This window comes from Thunnus albacares, chromosome 1 (genome assembly GCF_914725855.1).
Source record: "Thunnus albacares chromosome 1, fThuAlb1.1, whole genome shotgun sequence".
In the NCBI taxonomy this organism is placed as follows: Eukaryota; Metazoa; Chordata; class Actinopteri; order Scombriformes; family Scombridae; genus Thunnus; species Thunnus albacares.
Genome location: NC_058106.1, coordinates 27,728,761 through 27,756,247, shown reverse-complemented (window position 1 = coordinate 27,756,247; position 27,487 = coordinate 27,728,761). Strand labels below are relative to the sequence as shown.

General features: G+C 39.2%; 1 protein-coding gene and 1 long non-coding RNA gene across 2 annotated transcripts; one reads left to right on the top strand and one right to left on the bottom strand.

Annotated features, from left to right (window-relative positions):
- On the bottom strand, window positions 1-22,028 carry LOC122982932. The gene is made up of 6 exons (XR_006403559.1): window positions 21,637-22,028; window positions 16,253-16,419; window positions 15,392-15,712; window positions 2,784-2,865; window positions 2,241-2,271; window positions 1-87 (listed from the first exon to the last, which is right to left on the bottom strand). It is a non-coding gene; the product is annotated as an uncharacterized LOC122982932 (long non-coding RNA).
- A 35-nt stretch (window positions 22,029-22,063) lies between these two features.
- On the top strand, window positions 22,064-27,487 carry obi1 (ORC ubiquitin ligase 1). The gene is made up of 6 exons (XM_044352570.1): window positions 22,064-22,232; window positions 22,475-22,610; window positions 23,798-23,889; window positions 24,360-24,581; window positions 24,714-24,802; window positions 25,660-27,487. Exons 1-6 carry the CDS (start codon window positions 22,161-22,163, stop codon window positions 27,038-27,040), a joined length of 1,992 nt encoding a protein of 663 aa, XP_044208505.1. The 5' UTR covers window positions 22,064-22,160; the 3' UTR covers window positions 27,041-27,487.

Here is a 27,487-nt window from a genome sequence, read left to right as displayed (position 1 = left end):
CTGCATTAGGTATGGCGCTTGATGACCAGCGTTGAACATGATGCTGCAGAAGAGGTGACGTCAGACGAGCAGCAACCTTCAAAGACACTGGATAGGAGACAGAAACAGTCCAAAAACATCATCCAGAATATTAATAAAAATACCAGACATGTTTTGAGACATATAAAAATACTCTGCTTTGAGTAATTTGTGTCTGATATGTTTTATCACCTAGCTAAGGATTCTTAATTTTCTCATTAAAAATCCGCACTTAATGAAAATTCAAATATTGTTCATTTTAAAAATTTAACTGCTGGACACAAGATGCCTCCTACTTCACTGAAAAGTACATTCTCAGTGTTTGCACTAGAGGTTTCAAGTTTCTGCATCACTCTTGTGTAAGTCCTGGACCATGATTGGCTTCAACACTAGTTGTGATGTCACAAAATCATGCTTGTGCATACACAGCTTAAACTCAGGTTTAAAGCACAGAGCACAGAGAAACTTTCAGCAGATAAATGTGAAAACAGTCGTCTAGTGTCAAACTGTGCACATACATCATTCCACAGAGTGAAGGTAAAAATATATATAAAGTGAAATAAGAATAAACTAAACACATTTTTGAGTGGTGGTGTTGGTGGCTGCTTCAAATGGCAGCCATAAGGTGTAACCACTGCCACCTGGACGTTGACCACTCCAACATGTCAGGAAGTGAAAGTCCCATCAGTAGTGACTCTTCTGCTCAACAGTTAATGTCTCGTGCATCCGTCAACTTTTAACCAGGCTTCACGCAAGATGGCGTGTGACTTAAAAGCCTGGCTAGTCAGACCTAATTAGCCAACGCCTAATCAGACAAGACCCTGTACAAGGACACAAAGTGGATTGTAGGGAGCGGTTAAGACGTTCTCTGTGGTTGACTCAGCAGAGGAACACAGACATACAAGCGGATGAGGGACCCCAGTCTAAGCTGCGGTCACAGAACCAAGTGCAAAAACCCTGAACAATATGGGAAATGGGTGATAGGCCTAATGGCATGTGAGCTCATTCAACTACAAATAAATACATATAAAGGAAGGGCTTCTTCTTATTCATCAATTTCCTCTCTCTGAATTTCTGTGTTCCTCTTGTGTCTCTGTTCCCACATCTGTTCAATAGCCCCCATGTTAATAATTTCTGTAGTGTTGCCTTTTTACTGGACCTCTGAGACCCAAACCCTAGTGTACCTGTTTAGAGTTTGATTAACACTGCGTTTTAGCTCACACTATTCAAACCTAGTGTGGAGCTTAAAAGGGTTGTACGCTGAAACTAATGTAGCCTGTTGTATAGAACAGATGGAGAAGTGATAAGTGAGGAGGAAGGATGGTTGGGAGTCAGTTCTTGTAGGCTTTGTTGTGTAAAAATTGGGCTGACATGGGGGTGCGGAGTTGGAGAATGGTTTTTGAGGCGGTGTTTTTCAGGGTGGTGTAATCTAAGAGGAGATGGAGAGCACTTCAGAGGATGGAAGGGGACAGGACACCAGATAGGAGAGGACGAGACAGGAGGAGGCAGAACAGCAGTACAGCCATGTCTCCTCACTCACTCAGTCCCTGTGCACTAAAATATTGAAAAGCTTTTGTTTTGCCTAGTTAAACATGCACTGATGTGACACAAACTGTGAACAATGCCATTTCACACGCACAGGAATTCTGTCTCTTTATAATTCATGATAAAGTGACGAGTGCAGCCATGCAGTATTTTGCTCTCATCATACAGCTGGTACATACATACTTAAAAAAAACATTTAGCTTAGTAAACATATAGCCATGAAAAAATGAATGTTGCACTTGTCAATTCTACTGATTTCAAAGTGTATGTGAGGGAAGAAATGAGCAAAATGACCTGTTTTAAAGGGCTGAGGTCATTTGTCTCCTTCAGTCTGTTGACAGAAGAATTTGTCTTATCTGTGTATCTGTAACATCATACTGTATGTGTAAATAGAGCTTTAACTGGAAAAGTTGAAAAGGTGACTTTAAAGCCCATTATAACTTTTTTTTCCCCAAACAGTGGCACATTTTCTTGCTGAAAAGGGACATCACAGTGGTAATATGAAACTCAGTTAGAGTTTGGGCAAGTTCAGATGATTTTTGAGCATATAGGTCAGTCTACAGTTCTCACTGGACCAGACGCCAGTTTCACAAAGTAGTTTAAAGACAAACCGTGAAAGGTTTGCTAAGAATATTTTTTAGGAAGTTATTAAGGATGCTCCAAGTGCAATTACTCACCAGTTTCTTTCTTTTGCTCCCAAGCAGCAACCTAGAAAACAACACTTTATGTTAACGTGAACAAGTACCTGACTACAGAGGTGTAAGTGATAAGTTTGCTAACTGCTTTTAATGAGACATGGGACAAGATAAATCAGTTACTGGCTAATTTCATAAAAAATGTTATCAATATATGTGTTCAACAGCAAAGAAAAATGACGGCGGTAATAACACGAAAATATTGTAAAATGTCTTTCTAAATTCATAAATGTTTATTACAGCAAGTACAGTTTAGATTTTTTTCTTTGAGAAAGATAGAATATTTTTTTATAAATACAAATCATTCTCAAATGAAAAAATAAAAATCTAATGTAAAAAAAATATTAGAAATTTTGGGAATCTGGCCTCAGTTTGGCCTTTCACTTGTTTCCCTTTTGTTCCTTTATTATTCATAGTCTCAGACACAGAAACAGACTGAAGAAAAATATATGGGGATTCTGAGATTCAGTGCTAACAGAGACCAATGCAATGAACACAATACGTACACACTGAGTCACAGCTCACCTGTAAAATAAATAATGTCGCGCCTCAAGTGACCGACTCAGGTCCTGGTTGGGCTAAATCCAGTCTGTTGGCTACCTGAACCCTAAAGACATGGAGACAGGGATTCAGCATATAAACAGTGATCATCCTACAGCATAAAACAGTATTCAGTAGGACTCACACACACACACACACACACATAATGCCTGGTAGTGTGTCATGGGCATGAATTATACATCTCTCTAGAGGATTTGCTCTTTCTGCTTTCCTCTGTCACTCCCTTTTTCTAACCCTCCTTTTTAAATTTTTTTCTCTTATTTTTCTACTTTGGAAAAATCAACAACAAAGTCTCATTTAAATTAATACAAGAAAAACAGTTTTTTATAGTTTAATATGGAGATGCCATCAAAACAATTGATCCATTAACAGGAAATGTTTTAGACGATGTGCATCAAAGACACATGAGCAGGAGTTACAATAGTGAATGTTTGATGAATGCACTTTTAGACTGTCATGGATACCTTTCTGCCTATAACCACAATATCTATCTTTCTTGCTGTGTTTGCATGTGTAATTGTAAGCAAAACCCCTTTTTGTAGCTCAGGTAAATAATAATAATAATAATAATGATAATAATCTTAAGAACTGAACTCATGAAAATGTCTTATTTTAGCACTGTTACTATATGCTGTGGCAAAAAGGATGGATACATACAGTATCTGTAAAAGGTTCACGGTGAAATGCTCTAAGTTACTCGTGATGAATAAATTATTTCATCATCACTGTGGGGAACCTAATTTCTACTGACATTCAACGAACATGTTTTCAGAAGATGTGGAGGTATGGGTCAGCAAATTAAACTGTGGTAGTACACATTCTGTGTGTGTGTGTGTGTGTGTGTGAGTGTGAGTGAGTGTGTGTTCACATCCGTGTGTCTCAGATAAAACAAACCCTACATACAACAGCCCAGGGACTCTGCAACCATAATTGTGCAGGTGGCATTTTAGAAATACTCACACAACAGGGGTCAATTTCTCTTCAGGTCACTGAGAATGACATCATCAAACCACTATTAACTCTGCAAACAATTCTAGCTCCGCCGGCTCTGTATTGACAATAGATTCCTTCAAAACAAACAGCAGGCTTCGGGCTTTGCCCTCAATCTAAAACCATAACCTCAGAGTGAATAACAGAGAAATGTCCGTCTAGGCAGGACGGACCAACACTGAAGAAGAGGAGAACTAAAAATGACACTGCAAACAAATGTGAGCAACCACTTCCCCCTCACCTCTAGTCCTCCAGTTCTTTCTAGCTCCGCTCTATACCTGTGTGCCATTCTCTTTCTCTCCTACACACACACACACACACACATACACACACATAAGTGGTACGGAACGATATACTGTACACTCCAATAATGGTGGGACAAACCTTGCAGTCCATAAAATACTTTTGTTTCTTTTCCTCTCATTCAGACATACTGTATTCATCTGATTAACTTGTTAACTGGATGTTTCAACACAGAGAGCGAGTTTTGCACCATGCCTTGTGAATATGACCTATTCAGTGTGCCCTTGTTTTAAGATGTAAGCTCCACATCGGTCTGGTGTGCCCATGAGGGCAAGGTGTATATTGACATACAAACACGAGGAAAGTGTCCAGATGCAGTCCACTGTTTTTCTGTAATAATAGCTAGCAGCCTCGCCGTTAAATAATTAATGTGGTCTTTCCAATACAAAGTGGACGGCATGCCGACTGCACTCGACTGCTCTCCATCTCATTCTCTATCTCCCCTCGATGGGTAAAGTGCGCATGACTTTGCCAGTTTTTGTTTGTGTGTAGTAGCAGCTCTCAGCCTACTATAGTACATGCACATAGAAAAAGTTTTAAATGTGAGGGAAAAATCACAATCTGCCACCTCTTTGTTGTGTCAGCTTTTTATTTGACTTCTAATATGTGAATTTTTGCTGGTTTTGTCAAGTTAGTAATACTAAATATTTGTTTCAGATAAATACCAATTTTTTGGATCAAAGGTATTGATTCATTTAAATATAGATATTATTGACAAGCCTACTTAGTACAGTGGAATATATTCTGTGACATAACCTTTCTTGAGGCCAAAGTGTAATGAAAAAGGTAAAAATTGATCTTAATGAGTGGACCAAACCTTAACGATTCATTGCCTTGTCTGGCCCTCTCGTTGAGCTCGGCTTGTTTTTCCTCTGCTGTTTTTACAAGAAACACTTATTTGGCATTCCGGTGCAATAAAGGCACAGAAGAATATCGGAGGTTATGGCAGGAGCAGTCACATGATCAATACCAAGAGATGTGGGTGAACACAGTGACCCCTCCCCTCCTCTCCTTGTGCCCCCTCCACCACTTTTCTTCCTTTCTCCCCTCACCACCTTTCCTCCCAATCAATTAACTTCCCCAAGTAAACAGATCTGTCCCTACGCTCGCTGCTCCCTGCTGTAACCGGATATTCCTCCTCTTCCTCCTCCTCCTCCTCCTGATTCTCCTCCTTGTCCCTGCCAAGTCAGAGAGGGACACCAGATACCCGACAGAACATTACTGCTAGCTCTCTTCCAGTGTGTGTTGAGGTAAGAAGGCTAAATTAAGACCAGTGACATCATTCGCATAATCTTCATCATCGTCACTGACATCGTGACCTCTGAATGAGTCACTGTAGAGGGGAGGTAAACATGTTGTCTTCCTGGGTCAAACATAATGTAATCTGTATAAAATTATACACAAAGCTATTAACACATTTTTATCCTTGATGTGTCAACTTTTTTTGAATGAAGAAGTTGTTTTTAGCTTGATGACTGTTCATTTTTCAAATTTTAAAATCTTTTCACAACATCAAAAGTTTCTTTTCTTAACCCACAGATGAGCAATTAGTACTTAAACTTATGTTAAAGGAACAGTTCAACAGCAGTTTTTGGGAAGTACACTTTTGACACATTCTTGCTGAGAGTTATTTAAGAGGATTGATGGCACTCTCATGTCTGTCTGTTGAATACGAAGCTAATCCGGCAGCTGGTTAGCTTAGCATAAAGACTGGACACAGGGGGGGACAGCTAGCCTACTTCTGTCAGAACTTAGGTAATAAAATCCACCAACCAGCACCTCTAAATGTCACTACTTAGCACATTATATCTCATTGGTTTAATCTGCACAAAAACCATTGTGTAAAAATTACAATTTGTCACTTTACAGGAGGTCATATGATAGACTATTGGCCGGGACCGGTGACCTCCTGGAGTGTCCGCTGGTTGCCTGGCAAACAAGATATGATGTTTTAAGTGGATGTTAGGTGGATTTGTTACCTTTGGACAGAGCTAAGCTAGCTGTTTCCCCGCTGTTTCCGGTCTTTATGCGAGGCTAAGCTAACCGGCTGCTGGCTCCTACTGTACATATGTAGAGTGGTTTCAATCTTGTCATCTAACTCTCAGCAAAAAAGTGAATATACTCCAAAATGTCAAATTATTACTTTAAAGTGCACACAGAAATCAACAAAATGTACAGTACAGCATGCTGCTATATTATTCATCATTGATCAGCCACTAACAGCTGCTAAGCAGTCTTACTGAACCAGATGAAGTAGATTGATTCGATTTTTCTTGTCATATTTTGTTCGTAACATATAGTTGAAACCTATATACAGAAGCATTCACTACACCGAAGTACATGTACTTAAGTACTGTACTTAAGTACAATTTAAGGAACTTGTACTTTACTTGAGTATTTTCATTTTATGCTGCTTTGTACTTTGAGTGTATATTATTATTAATATATTATTGTATTGCACTTTTGTCCAAAATGTTGCTGTAGTTGCAAATTATTTTGCAGAATATTAAAAACAAGTAACATATCTAAACATGATGCATTGTTATAGATTAAACTATGCAGTGATATATACAGTAGTTCAAATCAGGTACAACATTAAAATGCTACTTACACGTTAAAGCATCCGTATAGTCCAATGATATAACTGATATTATAATATAAGACTAATGCAGCCATTCTGTATAATGAGTACTTTTACTTTTCATACTTTTAGTACATTTAGCTGATAATGCTTCTGTACTTTTACTTAAGTACTTTGCAGGACTGAATGCAGGACTTTTACTTGTAATGCAGTGTTTTTAAATTCCGCTGCTACTTTTTCTGAAGTAAAGGATTTGAATACTTCTTCTACTGCCGCTCCACCACTCACACTGTAGCAGGTGTTTTTGAAAGGACAGACGTATTCATCATCACAGCACAGATTCACAGACTGGACTTCTACTCTTTTATTTAGACCTCCATCTGGAAAGCCAGACTGCCCAGATAATGCTGCAAATGTGTCCTGTTTGTTTATTAATGAAACATGTCCTTACCCTGCTCTTAGAATTATGAGTGTTGAGACCTGAGCAGATGCCAACCCTATTTGCATTAGATTTATGCAATGTATTTATTTGTTTTCCCCAAATTTGCAGAATATGTAAAATGATGAGAGGGAACAAAAATACACCGGCAGTGTTTTGCAAATGAAAATACTCTAAATGAACCCCACTTCTCATTATCTTGCTTGTTCAATATACTAGGTGACTACAACAGAAATCCCCAGGAGTCCTTGAACATAAAATTGTTCATTCTTGCAACACCCCAGCCAGTGAGAGTGGAGATGCAGGCAGGACCAATCTATATCTCCTGTGACCCTCAGCAACATGTCATTATGCTTGCTAATCAGATTTAGAGACAACAAGTGAAAGGATGGCCTCTCTGGGCCGTTTGCTTTCACAAATGGATCTGCTTAATATGGGAGATTAATAGACTACTATCTAATCTTCCCTGTGATTGAAGCTATGATCTGGTTACAGAGAAACATGATGGATGTTGAGGTGGTGGTACATGAGAGTCATGTTAACCCTTTCAAGGCAGAATCCAATGTTGCTTTGCAGGTTATTGACTGTTAAAAGTAAATGCAGAGCAGCAATCACAACAATCAGGATGTCTGCAGGGCCCTCGGATTATTAGCAGGAGTATGCAAAATGGTTTCTTTCAGCTCCCAGCTGTGTCAAATTAGAATTGGATCTAATTCTCAGGAGTTGTAAGAAAGTAATTATGCTTGTTTTGGGTATTTTGTATGTGTGCTGTTTGTCCCACAGTGATATTTGATACATACCTTTGTAATTCCTTGTCCTTTGCAGAACCAAATCAATTTAAGATCTAGATTAATAATAATCTTTCCTTCCTTTACCTATATAAGTAAGCAAGTATTCTACTTCATTTCACCTAAATCTTATACACAACACTAACTGCTGTCAAATCACAAAAATGCACAAAAACTCTGTGGGCTGTGACTAATGATTATTTTCTCGATTAATCAATTAAGTCATTTGTCAAAAAATGGTGAAAAATGTCCCGACAAACAGTCCACAACCCAAAGATATGCAGTTTACCAACACTGAAGACTGAAGAAACCAGAAAATATTAATATTTAAGAAGGTGGAACCAGAGAAATAAAAATAAAAAAATCCCTAAAATTATGATTAATTTGGTGATTAGTGGTGATTAATTTTCTGACACTACTTCTACAATTCCAAACTTCATGAATTCAAACGAAACACACATTATCACACACATATATGAGAGTGGCAGCGGTGAGAGGAGGGTTTGTAATTTATGTTTACAGGATCTAAAGACAAATATGTTTTATCTTGCTATAATGCAATTCTCTCCTTCAGATGTCTCACGTCTTTGATGTTGGGCCCATTTAATTTTTTTAAAAAAATACCCTGCTGCAGATAAGATAACAATTCAGATGGGTATACAGTGATTTAAAAATTAAATTATATCATTCATGCAGGCAAAAAAAAAAACAACATGCCAGAATATTACAGTCACCTCAAAAAAAGAAAAACTAATTGAAGGGCATATCTTTGAAATGAAATGTATAATGATTATGTACAGTAATTATCTTTCAGGAGTAAACGGTTTCATGCATTGTGCATTTCATGCATCTTCATAAGAATGAAGCGTGTATGTGACACTACTACCATACAGAGACTGAGAATAAATGAGTAGAGAACCATAATGAATGCATATGCTTCCATATACAGCACAAAGGGTCACTGAATGGTTTGATGAGTATGAAAATGTCCTCCATCTGTATTATTATACTTTTATGTGTATGATGATGACATCATTATTGGGTGGGCTTTAAATGCAACCTCTCCTGTGTGTCACTCAATAGACAAGACTCAAGGTCAGTACTAACAGTGTCTGTACAAACTGTGACTACACTGTCCTTGCAAGAGAGATAACATCCAGGATCAATACAAAGACTGGGAGAGTATATTCATATGACCTGTTGAAACAAAAACAATACCAGTAGTGCCAAGCTGAAAATCATACAATACATCCAGATCTTTAAAACTCATATGGTCGAATTTGACAAAAATGTTCTTAGCTCAAGGTCCACTAATAGGAAATCTCCCAGAGGTTTCATCCACATCTCTTGGGCCACAAGATGTTGGCCACAAATAAGTGGCTCTTGTGCTAGGAAATTTGCATGATCTTCTTTTAGGAAACAGAGCTGCCAGTGGCTCTTAGTGTGTTCTTATTTTGCAGCATGTTCTGCTATTTTTTTAAAATCTGGAAGGAAGGGTGTAGCAGCCTCACTGTAAGACCCTGTGTTAAATCACAGAGAAAAGCTGCCATCCCCGATAGCGCCTTGTTAGTCACTACAGATACATAATGACTGATGCCTCACAGGCAAACTAATTATCAGGTACTTAACAGCCCGAACCTACGATACATCTGCCATTGGCCGAGGAGGGATAGGAGGCATGTTACCACCTCCTTCCTCTCCTCTTTCTCTTTTTCCCCTCTATGTCTATCTCTTGTTCTTTCTTGTGTTTTGTTCGTTCTTTCGTTTCTCTCCCCCTTCACTCTGTCCTCTTAGGGAACCAGCTGGGAAACTGGCCTTGGGATACGAGCTAGAAGCATACAACCATATGCTAGATATTTTCATGGAAGGTGTGTGTGTGTGTAAAAAGCAAGCAGGGGGAGGGGTCTGTCTCCTTGTTGAAATGTACTACAGTGTACAGTAATAGCTAAGTAGGACATTTATCTGGCAGTGGTTTGTCTTCCCCTGTTGTGCTTGTGTGTGGGTTCCTGTGCTCCCTCTCTATCCCAAAGCTAAATGCCTTCAATATAAAGAGTTTCTGTTGCATTCAAACACACACACACACACACACACACACACACACACACATTGCAAACTGTACAGGCAGACTGCTGAGAGGGAGCTGCTAGAGACACTGACACAGCTTGCTCATTAGACAGTTTCTTCTTGGATTGAGGCCAAATATCTGCAGGTCATAAACACACTGATGTAACAGGCAATGTAACTCACTGATCTAGGGAAGTGTTCAAAAGCTACACATCTCTTTTTAAGATGGCCTTTTATTTTCATATAGTATATACTCATGTCACCTTTTGTCCATTAATATGAAGAGATACAACATACAGCTGTCACAGCTGCCATCACATAAACAGCCTTTATCCCACCACAGCAGGCCTGTCATTACACTGTACATTATAGCCCTGAAAATTAAATGTTTGGTTTCCTGCTTATTTTTTTTATTTAATTATTATTATTATTATTATTATTATTATTATTATTATTATTATTATTATTATTATTATTATTATTATTATCATTTTTTCTACTTTACCAGGAGGTTTTGCTTTTTCTCTAGATCCATGCAGGTGCCAAACCAACCAGAAGGAGTCATTAATGCAGCTGCAAGGATGTGATCCCTCACTGGCTTCCCACCAGCAAAAACAATTGTCCATTGTGTTTGTTTAACTGGACAAAAATTTAAAAAATAAAGGTGAAAAATTGAACCTTGGTCTCCCTCATTTTCTACTTTACTTGTTACACTTTTAGCTAAAGCTAAACGTTACAATTCCGTGTTAAAGGAATAGTTAGCCATTTTGGGAAATATGCTTATTTGTTACGATGAGGAGATCAAAACTACTCTCACATCTGCTTGTGAAATATGAAGCTTCAACCAGGAGACAGTTAGCTTAGCTTTGCACCGCTACTGGACAAAGAATACTGGCAAACTTGTGTTTTTTCCTCTAAATAATAATTTAACCGGTAATAATTTCACCGGTTTCATTCAGCAAAGACTCAAACAAGCTTTTAAGCATTTGCAGCATTACTCTTTTACAGTTCCTCAATTGATAGTTATTTCCCATTTGTTTCTTCATCTACATTTACTGCTGATACACTTTAAAAGACTGGATTCATTTTTGTAGCACTTTAGGATACATCCTTTAGCCCCCTCACACTTCACCCCAACCCTTCACATGCACATGTTCTTACCACCCCAGGGCAAACATAAAGGGGCAGGCTCCATCTCTCATTAACCTACCAGTTGGATAAATCAAAGCGGAGGGCAGAGAGGAGAACCTCAGACTCAGCCATTCAGATAAGAAGAACACCCTACACCAGCTCATAGCCTACAGCCCAGTGATATATGGATCTGCAGAGGCTAATAGCAAAGTATTGACAGGGAAATGGTGTGCTTATCCTGCTCCTGCATGCCGGCGAGAGGTCCCCAAAGCAGATGGGATACACTTTAGGGAGAGGAGCAGGAGAGGGAAAGAGGAGGAGGAGGGTGAAAGGATGAAGTAGAATCGTACTGGGACAAATTAGAGTCTTTATTGCTTTATTTCAGCTAATTTGTCTCTGAGTTGGAGTCTCCAAACATGCAACAATAGGTTCTAGTTTCCGGCACGTGTAAAACTGTAAATAATGGCCGAATATCTCTAAACATGAATGCTTAGTTTTTACATACTGCTCTGAATCTTATTAGTTATTATAATAGATATACATTTTACTATAAAATTTAGTTTGAGAGTTGCAGAGCTTCTAAAAAGTGTAAAATAATAGAAAATATTGCTTTCAAGTTTGTTTGTTTTTTAGAAAAATATCCAGTTTTCAATTAATTTAATCATATCATATCATATCATTTATGACCCTTTGGAGGTCACAAGGTCCTTAGCTTTTTAAACTCCTTCATAATTTTCAAGACATTTTCTACATTTATCTAAGTATATTTGTAATGCCTGCACACAGGGCTACAGAATTACAAAATACACAGACTAGTGCCAGCAATGATGTAGGCCGTCCTCCCGTTGGGGGAGTCTTTAATGCTGGAGTCAGTAGGTTATCGCTGTGGGGGCCTGCACCTTGCTCTAAGTGCCAGCTTTATCAAGCGCAGCCAATTCTGCCTCTGATGCGGCTGTGGATGCAAGAGATGGGCCCTAATGGCAACACTTCATCAACCTCAGAGAAGATGTAGAGAGAAACAGCAAGCTCTGATGCCAGATAAAGATATTGTTCTGTTACTGGACCACCAGGCATAATTTGGTTAAAGGCTGCAGTGCACCGCTGTTGTAGTACTTTAGAGCTTGTAACTGTCAGCTGACATTCTTGGAGAGTGAATCAACAGTGGTGAGGCAGCTGGACAGCCTGAGAGGGGAAGATGTAGAGTAGAGATAGAGAAGATGTACTATTTGAGTTTAGGGTGCTGCTGTAATTCAAACAGGGGCATCCACACTGTATCCTAGAGGATGAGAAGATTCCTGCAGCGGTGTTTTAGAGGAGACAAGTCAATGATCCTGGTTCAGTGTGTCATCTGGAGACATCACAATACCTCTGTACAGCCACCAGGGGACAGACAAGCTAACCATGAATGAATGAAAGAATGAGGCGATATTGATTGAGTCCCATACTACAAAAGCACTCGAATGCATCTTACACCAAGTCAGTCAGAGTCTAAAATCACATGTGGAGTAATGTCTGCCTGTTCATCAAAATGCCACTTGTACTACTTTTCATATTTTGTTCACATGTAGTTGGAAAAAGTTACAATTGCTTACACAGCTATGACATCTTGTCTATACTCTGAATAAGCATTTTTGTGGTGCTTATATTCATGTCTGAATCAAAAGCAATGCTCACAAAAACGTATGTTATTGTCTAATCTGGAATATAACGAGCCTGCATCTGCATCAATGAGCACTGTGGGCAAAGACAATGCACCATCCTACCAGCGCCAAATGCTTCTGTTTCTCTGTTTCTTTACATCTGGACGCCAAGTACTGCACCGGGGCCTGTCTATGACCATGATTACCCACTTGACATCTTTATAGCTCCATGGCAGACATCCTCTTTGGCGTAACCAGAGAGAAGAAATGCAGAGTGCCAAAGTGGCCCCACAGTGCTGGTGTGGGACATCAGAGTTTTGTGTTGAAATAATTAGCCTGCTTAGCTGCCATCTGGGCTCTAGTTGCTGGCGTGTGGCATGAGCCAGGTGCTTCATGGGTAATACCACAGAGAGGCATACAGCAGATGCTCATGGGGTAGAGCTGCCCACCTTGGCGCAGATCTGGAATCAGCTAACCCCTATACAAATCTGAAGCAAAACCACAAAAGGGAATACAGGCAGGGCTGGTTTGAGGACAGTTTCTTGAAGCATGCCTATTTAAAGGGTTTTAAGCAATTACAGTGGTTAGTAAAGCCAAGTTCAGCGAAGAAATCTGCATGAAGCAAAGAGTAAACTTTATGATTCTTTTAAGAAAAACTCAGCAACTCTGAAATCTAAGCCTGCAAAAAATCTATGAAATTACATTCTGGCCATTACTTAGCTCAGTCACTGAATCTGCGATAACCCCACTCCATCCAACATAATTCACAAGCCAAACAAATAATCAACATTCTTATCTTTGAAAAACAGGTGCCATTTAATTGCTGCCCTGCCCCTACGCAAGCTCAAAATCTGAGGAGGTTTAAACATTTTTTCGAGCAGTTCAGTAGGCCAGTAACTTGATAAGGCCCCTGGATTTACTCGATGAGGTAGAAAGTTCCTGAGCAAGCAGCAGGCATGTGGTTGTTGTTCCCAGAGGGCTGGGAAACCGTATCTGCCCTGGAGGAGCATCCTCTTTGGTAAGCACTTCTTATCCAGGCCATCACTGCAGGCTGATAGCGGCAGGGTAATATCCAGTAACTGCAGCTTTATGTGCGATCCAATACTTGGATCAATCCCTAGGACAGGAGGATTGCCATTAACCCCTGAGATCTCTCTGCCTTTCTCTCTTGTTTTTGTGGGTCTCCCAGTGAATCTTTTTTCTTTTGTTTGATACTGCAGCAGAAATCATGAAGTCATTTTCAAGACGGAAAAAAAAAGCTATCAGTTATCCCTCTATAGTGGCAGGGGAGCAGAGCATATATATCACACTGCTTTGAATTTCACACAAAACTACCAAATACCATTTTCAATAAAGGTGATCAGGTCAGAATTTGTGTTGTGTTGTATCTCATCGTAAATAGTTAATCATTCAAACATTCATCTCAGAGTGTCTTTACAATAATAACTTGAAGCTTGCTGTGGTGGAAACATTGTGTAGTGTGAATATACAGTACTACAGTAAGCACATGTGCGGGTGTGTGTATGCTCTGTTTGTATTGGGAGGTAAAGCAATGCACAGGTTGGTATTTCTGTATCTCTGTTATGATTAAGCATGTGTATGTGCGTATGCAAGCTTGTGTCTGAGTGTGTGTATGTGTAGAGAAAGCTAGAAAGGTGGTTATAAAGAGAGATGGTGTGAATAGGAGAGAGACAGTGGGTTTGAGACTTTGTTTGAAACTCCCAATACTTTGGGGAGTATTTGCCCCATATATTGTCCCATGTGACTGAGCAGAAGAAAGATAGACTGAACCAATGATATGTTGCTCTGCAGAGCATTTCTATTCGTCTCACTGAATATAAATGGATAGTCACTGAAATTAGTTTAACGTGCAGTGCTACTCTCATATTAAAAATGACGTTGCATGCTACAAAATGGGCGTTACACGTATTTTTCAGAAGTAACATTTTCAGCAGAGATTCGTCAAACAAAATCACAGACATCTGAAGACATCACATAAACATGGATGACTGTAGCTGCATGTTATTTTTATATTGTTTAAAATTTTGTATTTTAAATGTCAAATCTGAATTACAGTGGTACATTTTGGCCGAGGGGCTGACATAACGCAATGATTGAGCAATTTTCCCATCATTCAATAATAATTCAAAGTAATCCAAAAGAAGATGCCTTGACACAGGTGGGATAAATCCACTTAAATGAAATCCACATTAGAAACAGCTAGTTTATAAATGACTGAAGTAGAGTTTATCATTGCAAGTGGAAAAATAACAGTGAATGCAATCCAACAAAAGGATTATATCATAAAAAAGATACTATTTTATTCTGACCAGAGTATTGTATAGAATGCTTTGATCACTCTGGGTGACCACTGATTCAGTTTTTTCTCATCAAACAATAGTTTACATCCTTCTGGTGATACTACATCCTAAAGAGAATATCATTATTACTTTTATTTGCAATTAGTTAAACAGAGTTCACTCACTGATCAAAATAATGTTTTTATGTAGTGAAATAAAAGTGGAGCTAATTTTTTTCTTGCAGTTAACAGATGAAACAAAAATAATTTTCTAAGACAATTGCACCTGACAAGTGACAGTTTAAGCTTAATTAGAAGTCTGAGAAGTTTCACTTACCTTGAACGTTTCTTTTTTTTAGGAGGGTCAAGACCCCAGAGCTTGCACGCAGATGTAGAACATGGAGGTTGAGCACATCCTCTCTTTTCCACGCAAACGTCAGAGGCCACGAGGCAGCTGGCTGTGCTTGGCGACATCACAGTAACAAGCATGGGTGCGAGAGAGCCGTCCGGGGCGTGCTGGCAGCCGGTCTGTCGGAGGGTTGGTCAATCAGCCCCGGCAGCGGAGACAAGGGGACAGGCACACAGGGAGAAGGGCTGAGCCGGAGTGGGCTCTGCTGGAAGGCTTTTTCGCCTCTCCTTCCCTGAATGAAAGCAATCCCTAAGAGTGAATGGGTAATGAGAGACCGGCTCCTGAGATTTTAGCTTTCTTAATCATGTTCATAATTAATTCAAGAACATTGATAATTTCATTACATTCTTTTTGTCTTATCAATAAATGATGTGCCTGCACTTTTGGTCTTGTGTATACGGGGGAGAGGGAGGAAGAGAGGGAGAGAGAGGGACAAGCGAAGTAATACTGCACTAAAAGCACAGGAGATGGAAAATGATACAAACAGGGAAGTGGTAATTATAATCTTTGACCAAGCCACTGGCAGCACAATATGAAGTCAAGTGGCTACAAATAATTAATAAGGCCTCCTGGTGAGTGTGTGTGTGTGTGTGTGGTGAGGATGAGGAGTTGGGGGGGTGGGTGCTGACAAACGTCTCCGTTGAACATTATTTCACCTGCTCACTTTTAGTAGTTGTTTTTACAAAAAAAAAAGGTTAAAAAAACATACAGCTATTAAACATCACTGTGTTTTCACCAACATAATGTCATACACAGTGATGCTGTTAGGATGGTTAGTAATACACTCACCTTTAATCCTCACCTTAAAACAGGGGTGGACGATGCCTGTCTTATAATGCCCTTCAGATCCAATAAGGGTTCAGGTTTCAGGGACATTAGTGCACTAGAGCAGACCTCTGAAAAGACCTCTCTCCTCCCTCCCTCCCTCTCTCCCTCCTCTCTTCTTCACATGCCCTCTGTCAGGCCAAGAAAAGAAAAAGAAGAGAATCATTCTCTGTCTTGTGGCATATATAGTTTCCAGTTATTTGGCAGCAGGAATAATGAGATAATATGCATTTTTAATAGTTCATCTTTGGACTATTCAATAACCCTTCACCTCTGTGCATACGGTTATAGATTCTGTGCTTTATCAATCGAACTTTCTGTTCAAAACAGTGCTGAAAATAGAAAGAGAAGGAGGGCACAGCGAGAGAAAAAAAAAAGGATGTAATGGATATCTCTGTTTCCTAAAAATACTGCGAGGATGATCGAGTCTGAGGATGAATCACGGCCTTCTCTTTTGCTCCAAAACAAGACATGTAGACGGATGGCTTTGAGCAGTCTGATCCGACAGTGAGTGATTGACCGACCTGTCAAAGCTCTAATCTGCTACCAGAATCAGACTTTGTTGATCCATAATCATTAATCTATTGCAAAACAGGTGTTTAAAAGAGCATTGAGATATGTGTTCATGTGAGCATCATAGCTTTTTTTTTATCAATTACCATTAACACTCAAGTGATATATCTCCTGAATTTCATTTGTGTCTAAAAATAATTGTCTGGAGAATTTTTTGGTGAAATCAGAGTAATTTGACGATAAGAGCAGCACGGTTGCACTATTGCAAGGCTATTTGATTTCTGTCACTTTCTAATGGATTTCCAGCTCATGACACACTACAATATGGATAGGTAAAGGTATATGAGGCATTAGAGATTCAAGTACTTTATGTCCTATTTATTCCTTATGTGCCACAGGCCCCTGTCTTGAGATATGACCAGCTCAACATAAGAAACCTTTAATAAAATAAAAAAGTAAAGAGGGGAAAATAGAGATTTACAGCTGGCCATTTTGACAGTAGACTTGATATAAGGTGTTCATAACAAGTTTTGCATTTTATTCCTGGTCCCCTCACACACATTTTAATCATATTTTATGTGATCTATGTATGCAGCACTCATCCTCTCTCTGTCACCCAACCTCTCCAATGTGTCCCTCTTAAACAGATTGCTACAATACTTGTAATGATGGTCCTTCCCAGCTGTGCTGCAGGAGAGGGGAAGGGAGCAGCAGGGTATAGTATTACCATAATACCCGCTCCCTCCCTCCACTGTCCCAAGGGCCCATGTGGGGCTGCATGGGGATGTGGGGTAACTCTGCTGTGGAGGGGACTCAACTGGCTGCGAGTCCTGCAGGCTGTGTGGATGTGTGAGAGAGAGAGAGAGAGTGTGTGTGTGTGTGTGTGTGTGACTGTGAAAGGGCTGAACCTGCCTGTGGGCGATGTAATAAAAGCGCCACACACTACTGGTAGTGATGGTGGCACTGCTGCTGCAGCTGCAGAGGAGGGGATAAATATAAACCAGGCCTGCATCAAGGAGACGGCCCTCCAGTCACAGCCTGACTTACATCCTAATAATTAGGCCCCTTTCCAATAAAACAGGGATTTGTAGCCATGCATCTATTTTACTTGTGTGTGCTACTGCAGTGGGAGGGATGCATGATCTGCTGCAGTCTCCTGGTGAAGCTGAGGCTTGACGAGGTTTTAATTTAATTGGTGTTGGGAAAGTGATCTGCAACATTTGCCCAATTTCATTTTAATGCTTAGAACTTCGGAGGAAACAGCTTTTTGCTTAACGACATCTTACAATTTACAGTTAATTATTTATTTTCAAATATTACATAAATTCTCCATTTAAGTTGATACTCAGAGTAAAGGATAGCATGTTACATTAAAATGAAAATTACTTATTGACACTTTTGAATAGTGTTTTAAGTATTTACATTCTCTTATTCTCTTGAATTCACACACATTCACACACACACAAACACACATTGCTATACTCTAGTCTCTGATAGTGGCTAATCAATAGATGAGGCATGCAGGTTGCCGTTGCATGTTATCTTAAACCTCCTAATGTGAACTGGCTAATCTTTATACTCTTTATACCATGATGTCCTCATCATTACCTCTTTCTCTGTGCTTTGCTCTTTTTTTTGTCACACTTTAAAATACACTGATGGATATTCATCGTCTGTAGCATCATCACTGAACAATAATCACTGTAATATCGTATACTGTCTGTTTCAAACATCACCTTCTCATAACTAGGCTGGCGTTTCCTTTTTGAGTAATATTGTTCAATCCCAACAATGTAGGAACCTCTTTTATATTTACATATATTGTGTGTTTTGAACATCATACTTGACTTAAAAGCATTCCCTTAAAAGCAGATTTCCCACATTTTTTCCCACCTTTGGCTACCTGGCTGTTAAATCATTCCTATCTTTATGACATTGATGTGTGTTTGAGAATTCCCGTAAGGGAGTCTTGAGAAGAGAGAGAAAAGTAGAGTAAGAGAGAGCGAGAGAGGAGCTGGGTGGGGTAGCAGTCTAAGCAGGGGGTATCAGGCTAATTAAAGCAAGCATTTGTCAGAGATTAAGCCTTAAACAGAAAAGGTCATCTGAGCACCAGAGCGCACTGTTTCGCTGCTGTGCTCTTAGGGCAGTCTAAACCTTTCCAAGCTAAATGGTAAAGATGCTATTTGCAGAGAGATGGGGGGGAGGGGATCCAGATCCCAACCAGTGGTAAGACTGACACTCGGGTCATTGGTTCTTCACTGTCCATTACACATGCTGGTCAAATCTGGCAATCGGTGTCATTTAGGGATGAAAAATAAGTGCTCGGACAAGATCAATAGATGCAGCCGTCTGTTACCAGCTGTGATTAATTGACTGTCACCAATTAATGACTAGCCTGTTGCAAAGCAATGCAATCTCAGAGGGACAATGGGACCTATTGAAAATGGGTATTTCTTTCATTTCAGTTTGTTATTGGTTATTCTAGAGTGAGTTTCCAAGTAACAAATTCATGAACCACTTCAGTTACAATTTGAAGGTATTTTGTGGCATGGCGGAAAGTGTCTCTGGCAGCATCATGTGTGTCAGGTGCTCTCTGAAGTCATTTATGAGATTGAGACAAATATGGGCTTAAATAAAAGCTTGTAAGATGGTAAACACATCCACAGGTTTTTTCTTGTCCAATCAGATCATCAGTTACTAAAAATATTTGTATGTCTGAATATTTCCTTGTTTAAACATGTCTATATGTTGTTTCACACTCAGTGTGCTTTTTAATAAATTCTTATTCAGTGATATTAAAAGGTAATATCAGAATAATGTCAACTGATATTACATGTATCTTACTTTGTCTTAATCAAACATATTAATGATTACTGCAGACGTTCCCATAAGCAAATGGTGCAATGACAAATGAGTGACAACACACGGTGGCCTGTGATCTATTTAATATTGCGGTGAACAGCCAACAACTATTATTTTTTTCAAACTGGGATCAGAGTACAAGCTTATTTTGCAGTCAGTCAATTCTAATCATATTAGATTCTGAGAAGATGTCCTGGTTTGAGATACGATGAAGCGCAGGACATGTTGGTTTGAGTAATGGCTCTGGAGGGATAAACTGTGCTGGAGATGTCATTTGTAGTGGAAATTATGCTAATATTATCACTCTGTATCATTATTTATAAATTTGCCTGAGACAAAGGTTTGCAAAATATTAGACATTGCCATCTTGGTATTAAATAAATTTAGAAAAAGTAAGAAAGTGTCATGTTTTGATGCAGAGGTTTTTCTTTTTGATATTTCAATAAAATATTAATTTTATGATGAATTTTATATATGTAGCATTATGACAAAACAATGAAAACAATAAATATGACAAACAAGACCTCATTGTGTTAGGACATTACATTGTTAGTTGTTATTGGGAGCACATTAACCTATAGAAACCTATTTCTGTTTCTAAGTTTTGCCACAACTGTTATTGTGTAAATAATACATAGAAGTTTACTCGAAGAATATTTGTTTACATGCTAATTTTAACCCAAATAGGAAGTATGTGTATGCTGCCTTATCTGCAAGTTGAATATTAAACCTTTGAAAACTCTTTTTAGGACTAGCTATTCCAGTTTCAGTTTGAACACTTATTTTCCAGTGTATTATTCTTATGCAAATCACACCCCATTTTAAGCATCCCCCATGTGTATACTGGGAAATGCATATGATACAGTGTGATGTACAACTTTCAGTGCTCACCTTTCATGTTAAGTATAGCATAAAATCTGTCCGGGGGGTAAAAGTTCAATTGTTCTTCTTTGATATGTTTAGTGTTAATAGAGGTAATCTCAAGTGTCCACACTTCATATGTGCTGAATGTGGCCCATAAGACAGATTACTCACTGGTAGTAGTATGTGAAAGTGTTGGAACATGAAAATTAAATAACTTAGAGAGGTAAATTTATGTCAGATTTCTATGTTCTTCAAGATACTGACAATCCAGAGATGCTGGTTAGATAAGGCTTGAAAGGGAAAATTTCAAATATCAATTCTGAACTTGACCAACAGTTAGTATTGATTGTGTCAATGTGTCTTAAAATACATTATCAATGCTGAATCCTTACAATGTAGGCTATTTTAAGCCTGTTTATTTTTCAGATTTAAAGATAAAGTGACACATTTTTTATGTATTTTTGCAAGTGTCATAGAGTAGCTATACCTTTGTGTTGAATCTTAATGATTCCACATTTATAATGTATTCTAATCCTGTTTATTTTTGCAAACAAATTGAAGTAAGCTTACGGTATGTCAAACCCCCCAAGTTCTCATTTCAGACTTATAGATGTAGAGCTCTGGAAGGATTCAAGCTGATTTCATAGGCTAACTAGAGAGTTAAAGTTTTAAGAGGTGTATGTAAATTACACTTCTTACATTTGTTAATAATTAGTCTTGATAGTTTTGTTATTTATTCTCAGACCAAACAAATTCACATTTTGTAATTGCAGCCCTAGTATCAATATTTTTTAACAATGAAATAATAGACTAATTGTAATGTCATGGGATCACTAGCATAGTGATGAACCCACAGAGAGTTATGGTACAGTTCTGCAGCTCTACAGAGCTTTGGAGTCTCTTTTAGCCGATTGTTTTGGTTTAAGACAGGACACAACTTTACAGTAGGTTACTGCTCTTTCCAGCAGTGACAGGTTGCTGTTGACTGCATTCACCGGCTAACTATGCGTTAGCCGGTGAATGCAGTCAAATATCTAGCAAGCAAATGGCAGATATTGTTGGTGGAGACCATTACAAAACTAATAGAGTAAGTTAAATATTCGACTTACATTAGCTTAACCAGGTGGTTGGTTAGAGCCCCAAACGAATCCTATGTTGCTCCATGTCTGTGTAAAATAAGTGTAAACAAGCAATTGTTTGATAACTGCGTCACCATTACAACTTGATGAGGTAGTAATGTGGCAGGAAATGTGTCTTTCAGTTTATTTTGGAGTTGTTATGCTCCCCAAAAATGGACGTATCTTCTTGTATGCCATAGAAAATGCCTCTAAAATGGGTTTCACATCTGTTGAGTCTCTTTAAACGTGCTTACAAAACAAACATTTTTCACGGGAACAGTTTGACTTTTCACAAACAGGTGTAACGCTCACTAAGAGTCTTAATTGCCCGGATTGGACGTCACGTTTAAAGTTACTGTAGTATTTTTGCGTTCGTCCAGCTTTGACTTTTTGGGCCTTTTGGCTTTCCGTAGTTCTGAACTCGGCGCGCTGCGGGTTCGGTGGGAAATTTGTACCTCCTCTGGGGAAGTGTGTGTGTGTGTTGTGTGTGTGTATTCTGTATATTTCTTTGAAACATGGCTCTCAACTTTCAGACTTCAACGCTTTCACTGACTTTGCCGATATCGTGCCAGATATGTCTCGGAAAGGTAACTGCCGCTCTGTTTTTAAACTTGTTTATCGTCCGTCAACCGTTAACGTTAAACAAAGATGACGTACTCACACGAGATAAACTGCTGCCTAGTAACGTTAACATCAACGTACATATTGAACGTAACAACAAGTTCGTGCAGCTTACGTTAGCTACCGTCAAATGATGTTTTCTTAACCTTAGTGTACCTTATAACCAAAGTTAACTAATAATTTGCACAATTTTGTCTGTGTACCTCAGGTCAGGCAGCCGGTCATTTGTGGCAACCACCACGTGTTCTGTTCATCCTGCATGGAAATGTGGTTAAAGAAAGCTAGCCAGTGTCCCACCTGCAGAGTCCCCATAACGGCAGAGAGCCCCTGCAGAGAAATCATCGGTGAGTAACTCCATACAGACACACAAAACAAGAGGTAATGTGGGGCTTCAACTACCTACAGCTTCTCACAGTTGAGTCATCAGGACACGCTAAATAAGTCATCCTGTAACTTACTCATGTTAAAGTAGTTGTGAAAACTCAAATTTGATATTCAGATAAGCCATGTTGAGTCAGACGAATACCATGTTTGTTTCCAGGGTAACTTCAATATCTCTGATGGAGTTTTTGTTCCTCCATGCAGTGTTTTATGATGATGGTGATTTTCTTTTTAAATTCTCAATTATCCAAATGAATGGTTTCCTGCTTTCTTCCTAATCTTTGTCGGGCTGATCACATTTGATCTCTTTGCAAACTGCCCAAAAACATTCCACACTGACATGCAAACATGAAACTCAGTCCTGACTAATAGGATTCAGACCTAGACACGACCTGGAGTCGTGTGATACGATATTACAAACAAAGATGCTATCAGAACTTTCATTACTGCAGTTCGTTCTTCTGTGTAACCTGAACTTGAACTTGCTGTAATGCATCACTTTGCCTGATAAAAATAACTAAAAAAAACACTTGCAGTATAAGATATTCTCAAAATGTTAGTGACTTAAATTTGTACAGTGGTAGCACACAACACCTCAGAAGTCTTGTCCTCTGCACACTCTCCTAATTGAGTAAATTCCAGGTGAGACTATGATGTATTGAGGGCTATCTCCCTATAGTGATGCAAGATGTAAGTTCCTAGCTAACTCAGCCTATGCTGTATGTTCCTTGGACTAATTTTTGTGCTGAAAAGAATCCTCTCAATCTTCTCATCCAGCTATTGGTGATATGTCAACAGTATTATCCAAACTTTTACTTTAAAGGGAAGTCTACAAGTTTTAAAAGACTTAAAGACTTTGTTTTCACTGTAAAATCCAACAGTTATCTGCAAGTAGGCAACATCCCCACTTCTCATAGTAATTCTCTTATTGTACATGTTGTTGGGTAGCAGCTGCATAGTAATTAAAGGTTGTGTTTAGACCAATAATTGCACTTTTTATGTGAATGGTAATTCTAATGTTCACCTGGTGATCAATCTAGAAGATAGATGAAAAAGTGATAACTTCCCAGAATTGTAAAATCCTGTTTCATATTGTTATAAATCACTACATTACTTTAATACATGTTTGGTGTCTTGTCTTCTGTTACAGGAGGCACAAATGAGAGTGATCACAATGATAGCCCTTCCATGAGGAAATGTCTCAGAAAAACCAGAGGAGAACTTCTTTTACGGGAGTATGAGGTATGGGTCCATCATGCCATTGTTGCAGTAAATTCAAGGATATTTTTTCACAGTGAAAACAAGCGATGCTCTTGAACAGACTCTTTATAGGACTAATCACAAAATGTTAGCATAGGCTGTATCAACAGAGTTTAACAGACTTAACAGTTGAAGCAGCTTTGGTGTTTGGTAGAACAGTCGGTTGTTCATCTCAGCACTTGGCATTACAACAGCTATTGACTTGCAGCAGAAAGACATACTGCAAATTGCTAATTGACTTATGCCTCAGCAAAATTTGGAAGATTGTGTGAAAGAAACTAACAATTATTTCGGAGTACATCCTAGCATCTAGATTTCAGGTAACAAAAAGAGAAAAACTGTTTCATACCTTTCCCCAGCACAAGGAAGAACCAAGAGCTATGATGATACAGAAATTGAGTTATTGTTTAATCCGTTTTTCCTTTTCCACCTATGTAATTTCTCTTTAACAGGAAGAAATTGAAGGGCTCATCAGAGAAAATGAGGAGCTTAAAACAAAAAATCAAACTCTGGAGTCACAACTGAAGACTGCTTTGGATCCCTGCAGTATTGATTCAGTGCAAACAGATGACAAAAGAGTTGACCCTTACATCGTGGAAGAATGGACAAACAAGCTGCGAGCTGCCACAGATGTTTGCGACAAAGTAAAGCAAGACATGGACAAGCTTAAGGAGGTATTAACATCTCTCAATAGATACACTGATAAGCTTACTTGATGCCTCTGTATAGCATAGAAATTATGTCTGACAGATTTTCATTGAAATGTAATCAATCATGTCACAAATGTGTTACTGTCCCATCCTCAGGCAAATAAGGCACTGCGGTCTCAAAATGTCGACCTTGTACAAGAAAATATGAGACTGAAAGCAGAGGTGGCGAGCAGATCACCTCAAAAGTAAGTATCTTTCATGTGTTCATGACCCTTAAATGCTTAAGACTTTGATAGAAGAATGATTTTCTTTACCTGATTTTAATGTCTGCTTGTGTGTATGTGTCAGTATTCATGGTTTCATTTAACACACAAATTTACATTCTGCTCCTGCTGTCCGAAATACTGTCAGAAACTGGTTTATCCGAAGAGGGATGAGCAGCTTTGTGAGTTCCAGCCGTGCTCTTAGGCTACTAGCATGTGGAATTGAATGTCATCAATTATCTGAATAATGATTTTGAAAAGAGTAAACATGTTTTTAGTTTGTCAAGTCTCCCACATTTAGATGCCTGTAAGGAAAGATCACATGAAACAGACGTGAAGGCTGTCTGCGACTTTTGTTTTTATTCACCTGCATACCCAGTCAGTATGAGACAAAACAGTTTGTGAAAGTATTTGGCATTTGCCTCCAAATCCCCCCCACACAAAATGAACAATTAGAGATTGTGGCATTCGTTTTCTTACAATAAAATTTACTCCTCCTATAGATGCCTGTTGAAGTTGGAGGTAGTGACTTATTGCAAAAGTTAGTAATACTTGTATGAGTTGATAATCTGTTTCTTGTCTAATCAACAGTATTTAGAGAGCACAATCTAAATTGATATTCCAAAAAACAAGGTTAATTGTTTTATTTATACCTCGGTTTTACTTTATTTTAACAGTCAGCATGAGTTACATTTTGTTGGACAAATAAAAAAAAAAAAAATAGTGTTTTATGTCATACAAATATATGATGAACTGTGAATGTATTCAAGAAAAAGATGACATTGTTTTTCCCTACTTGTGTTTTACAAACATTTAAAGACAAAATGAACTTTCCCCAGGTTTGGTCGTTACACAGTAGCAGCACTGGAAGCAAAAATTCAGCAGTACGAGCGTGATGTGGACCACTTGAAGAGGGCTCTGGAGCGAAGTGACCAGTACATTGAGGACCTTGAATCTCGGGCCAAAACGTCTGAAAAGAAATATCTTGAGATGCAGGAAGTATGTGGGAATAGCAAGGCCAGGTCCGAAACTCTCACACAGCAACAGAAAGTCAACATGATGATGAGGAGCTTGAGCGACAACGAGAGGGGGTCGATCTGCAGCAATCCAGAGGAAGAATGTCGAACATTTTCTAGAAATCACAGCTTGATGTTCATGCCATCTGCAGACCACAAGGAGTTGAATAAGAATCTGACTGGAAACCAGAAAGGCGAGGACTTGTATAGCACCTCCTCTGACTTTTCGCCCTCCACTCCATCCTCTGCCTTCCGGTCTCTGACACTGAAAAGCCCTGGCATCCGTGAGAAGAAAGTTGCATTTAAACCTGCGTCTTATCTTAGGAGACTTGATTTTGAAGAACTTCCTAGTCCTGGCAAGAGTAGCAGCACCATGGAGAACCAATTCAGCAGCCTTCACAAGTTCCCCAAAGGCTTGTCTTCAAATACTGACGTGGAGCCCTCAAAGTCTGTCTTTTGGGGTGCTTGGCCGAGATCGAAATCAAATGACCAACCCTGTCCAGGTGCAAGTAAAGAAAGCTTAGTGAAAGGATCCACATCCACCAATCTCGTAGCTGATGAGCCTGATAGTTTCCAGATTTCCAGTGAGGCCTCCATGGATGCAGCTTACCTTGACAAAATCTCAGAGTTGGACTCCATGATGCTGGACGGAGAGAGTTCCAGTAGCCGGGGGTCTCATCTCTCCTTAGCTTCCTCCCCTCCCGCAGACTTGGACAACACTCTCGTCCCAGAACCACAAACCTGTGCCGGTGTCTCGACGAGTTGCGGCGGCAAACCTGTGACGGAATGTGACAACCCATCACGTGACCTCATGGATGGCACCGTGAATAATAAAGAGGCTCCGAAAGGCCGTGAAGAAGAAAGTTTTTCTCCACTGGTGTCCGGTGGGGAGAGCGGCATCCCTGGCTGTGCAGAGCATGGAGAGGCTTCTCAGACTGAAGAACTGTCTTTTGATTTGCTGTTTGATCCACTGGAAGAGAATAAGGCCGGTCCCTCTGGCTCTCTCATTCCAGCCGGCCAACACCATGATAATGTAAACCCCTCCTCCTCCTCCTCCTCCTCTTCTTCTTCTTCCTCCAGCGGCACTGGTAAACCTGTGAACACAAGAGACAGACACACACTGAACATTGGCCAGCCAATAAAGAGAAAGTCACACAGTCCCTTTAATACAAGCAGTCCCACAAAACTTTCCAAGCTCATGTGAAGGTTTTAAAAACAGTACCTGTGTATTCTCTCTCTATGTACTGCAGGTCAGGTCCCACATCCACACAAGGCTGAAGACATTAAAGGATATGGCTGACAATTTTCTATATTTTTCTCATAGTCAACAAATTTCATGTACAGAGCCGACAATGAATTGATCCAACTTACAAGTAATTGTGTGCATCCAAAGCCTAATATACCTCTGTGCCATAGACCTCCATTGTCCAAAAACCATTAAAAAAACACATCAGTTAGCCACAGCGTTGCACTGGGTGACCTGTTCCTTCTTTATGAAGATTATAGTCACTGTAGTTTGTTTAGAAATGTACTTATTTCAGTATAAAGTCAAGTGCTTGTGATATGTAGCACAACAAGCTAGTGGAGCTCTGTAGACAGAACTCTGTCTGAAAGTCGACCTTACACAGAACCATACTCTGGACATTGAAAA

Coding starts and splice junctions, on each gene's coding strand:
- obi1 (XM_044352570.1), top strand. CDS start 22,161: ATGGCTCTCAACTTTCAGACTTCAACGCTTTCACTGACTTTGCCGATA. Junction 22,611..23,797: donor CCCCTGCAGAGAAATCATCG/GTGAGTAACTCC, acceptor CTTCTGTTACAG/GAGGCACAAATGAGAGTGAT. Junction 23,890..24,359: donor TTCTTTTACGGGAGTATGAG/GTATGGGTCCAT, acceptor TCTCTTTAACAG/GAAGAAATTGAAGGGCTCAT.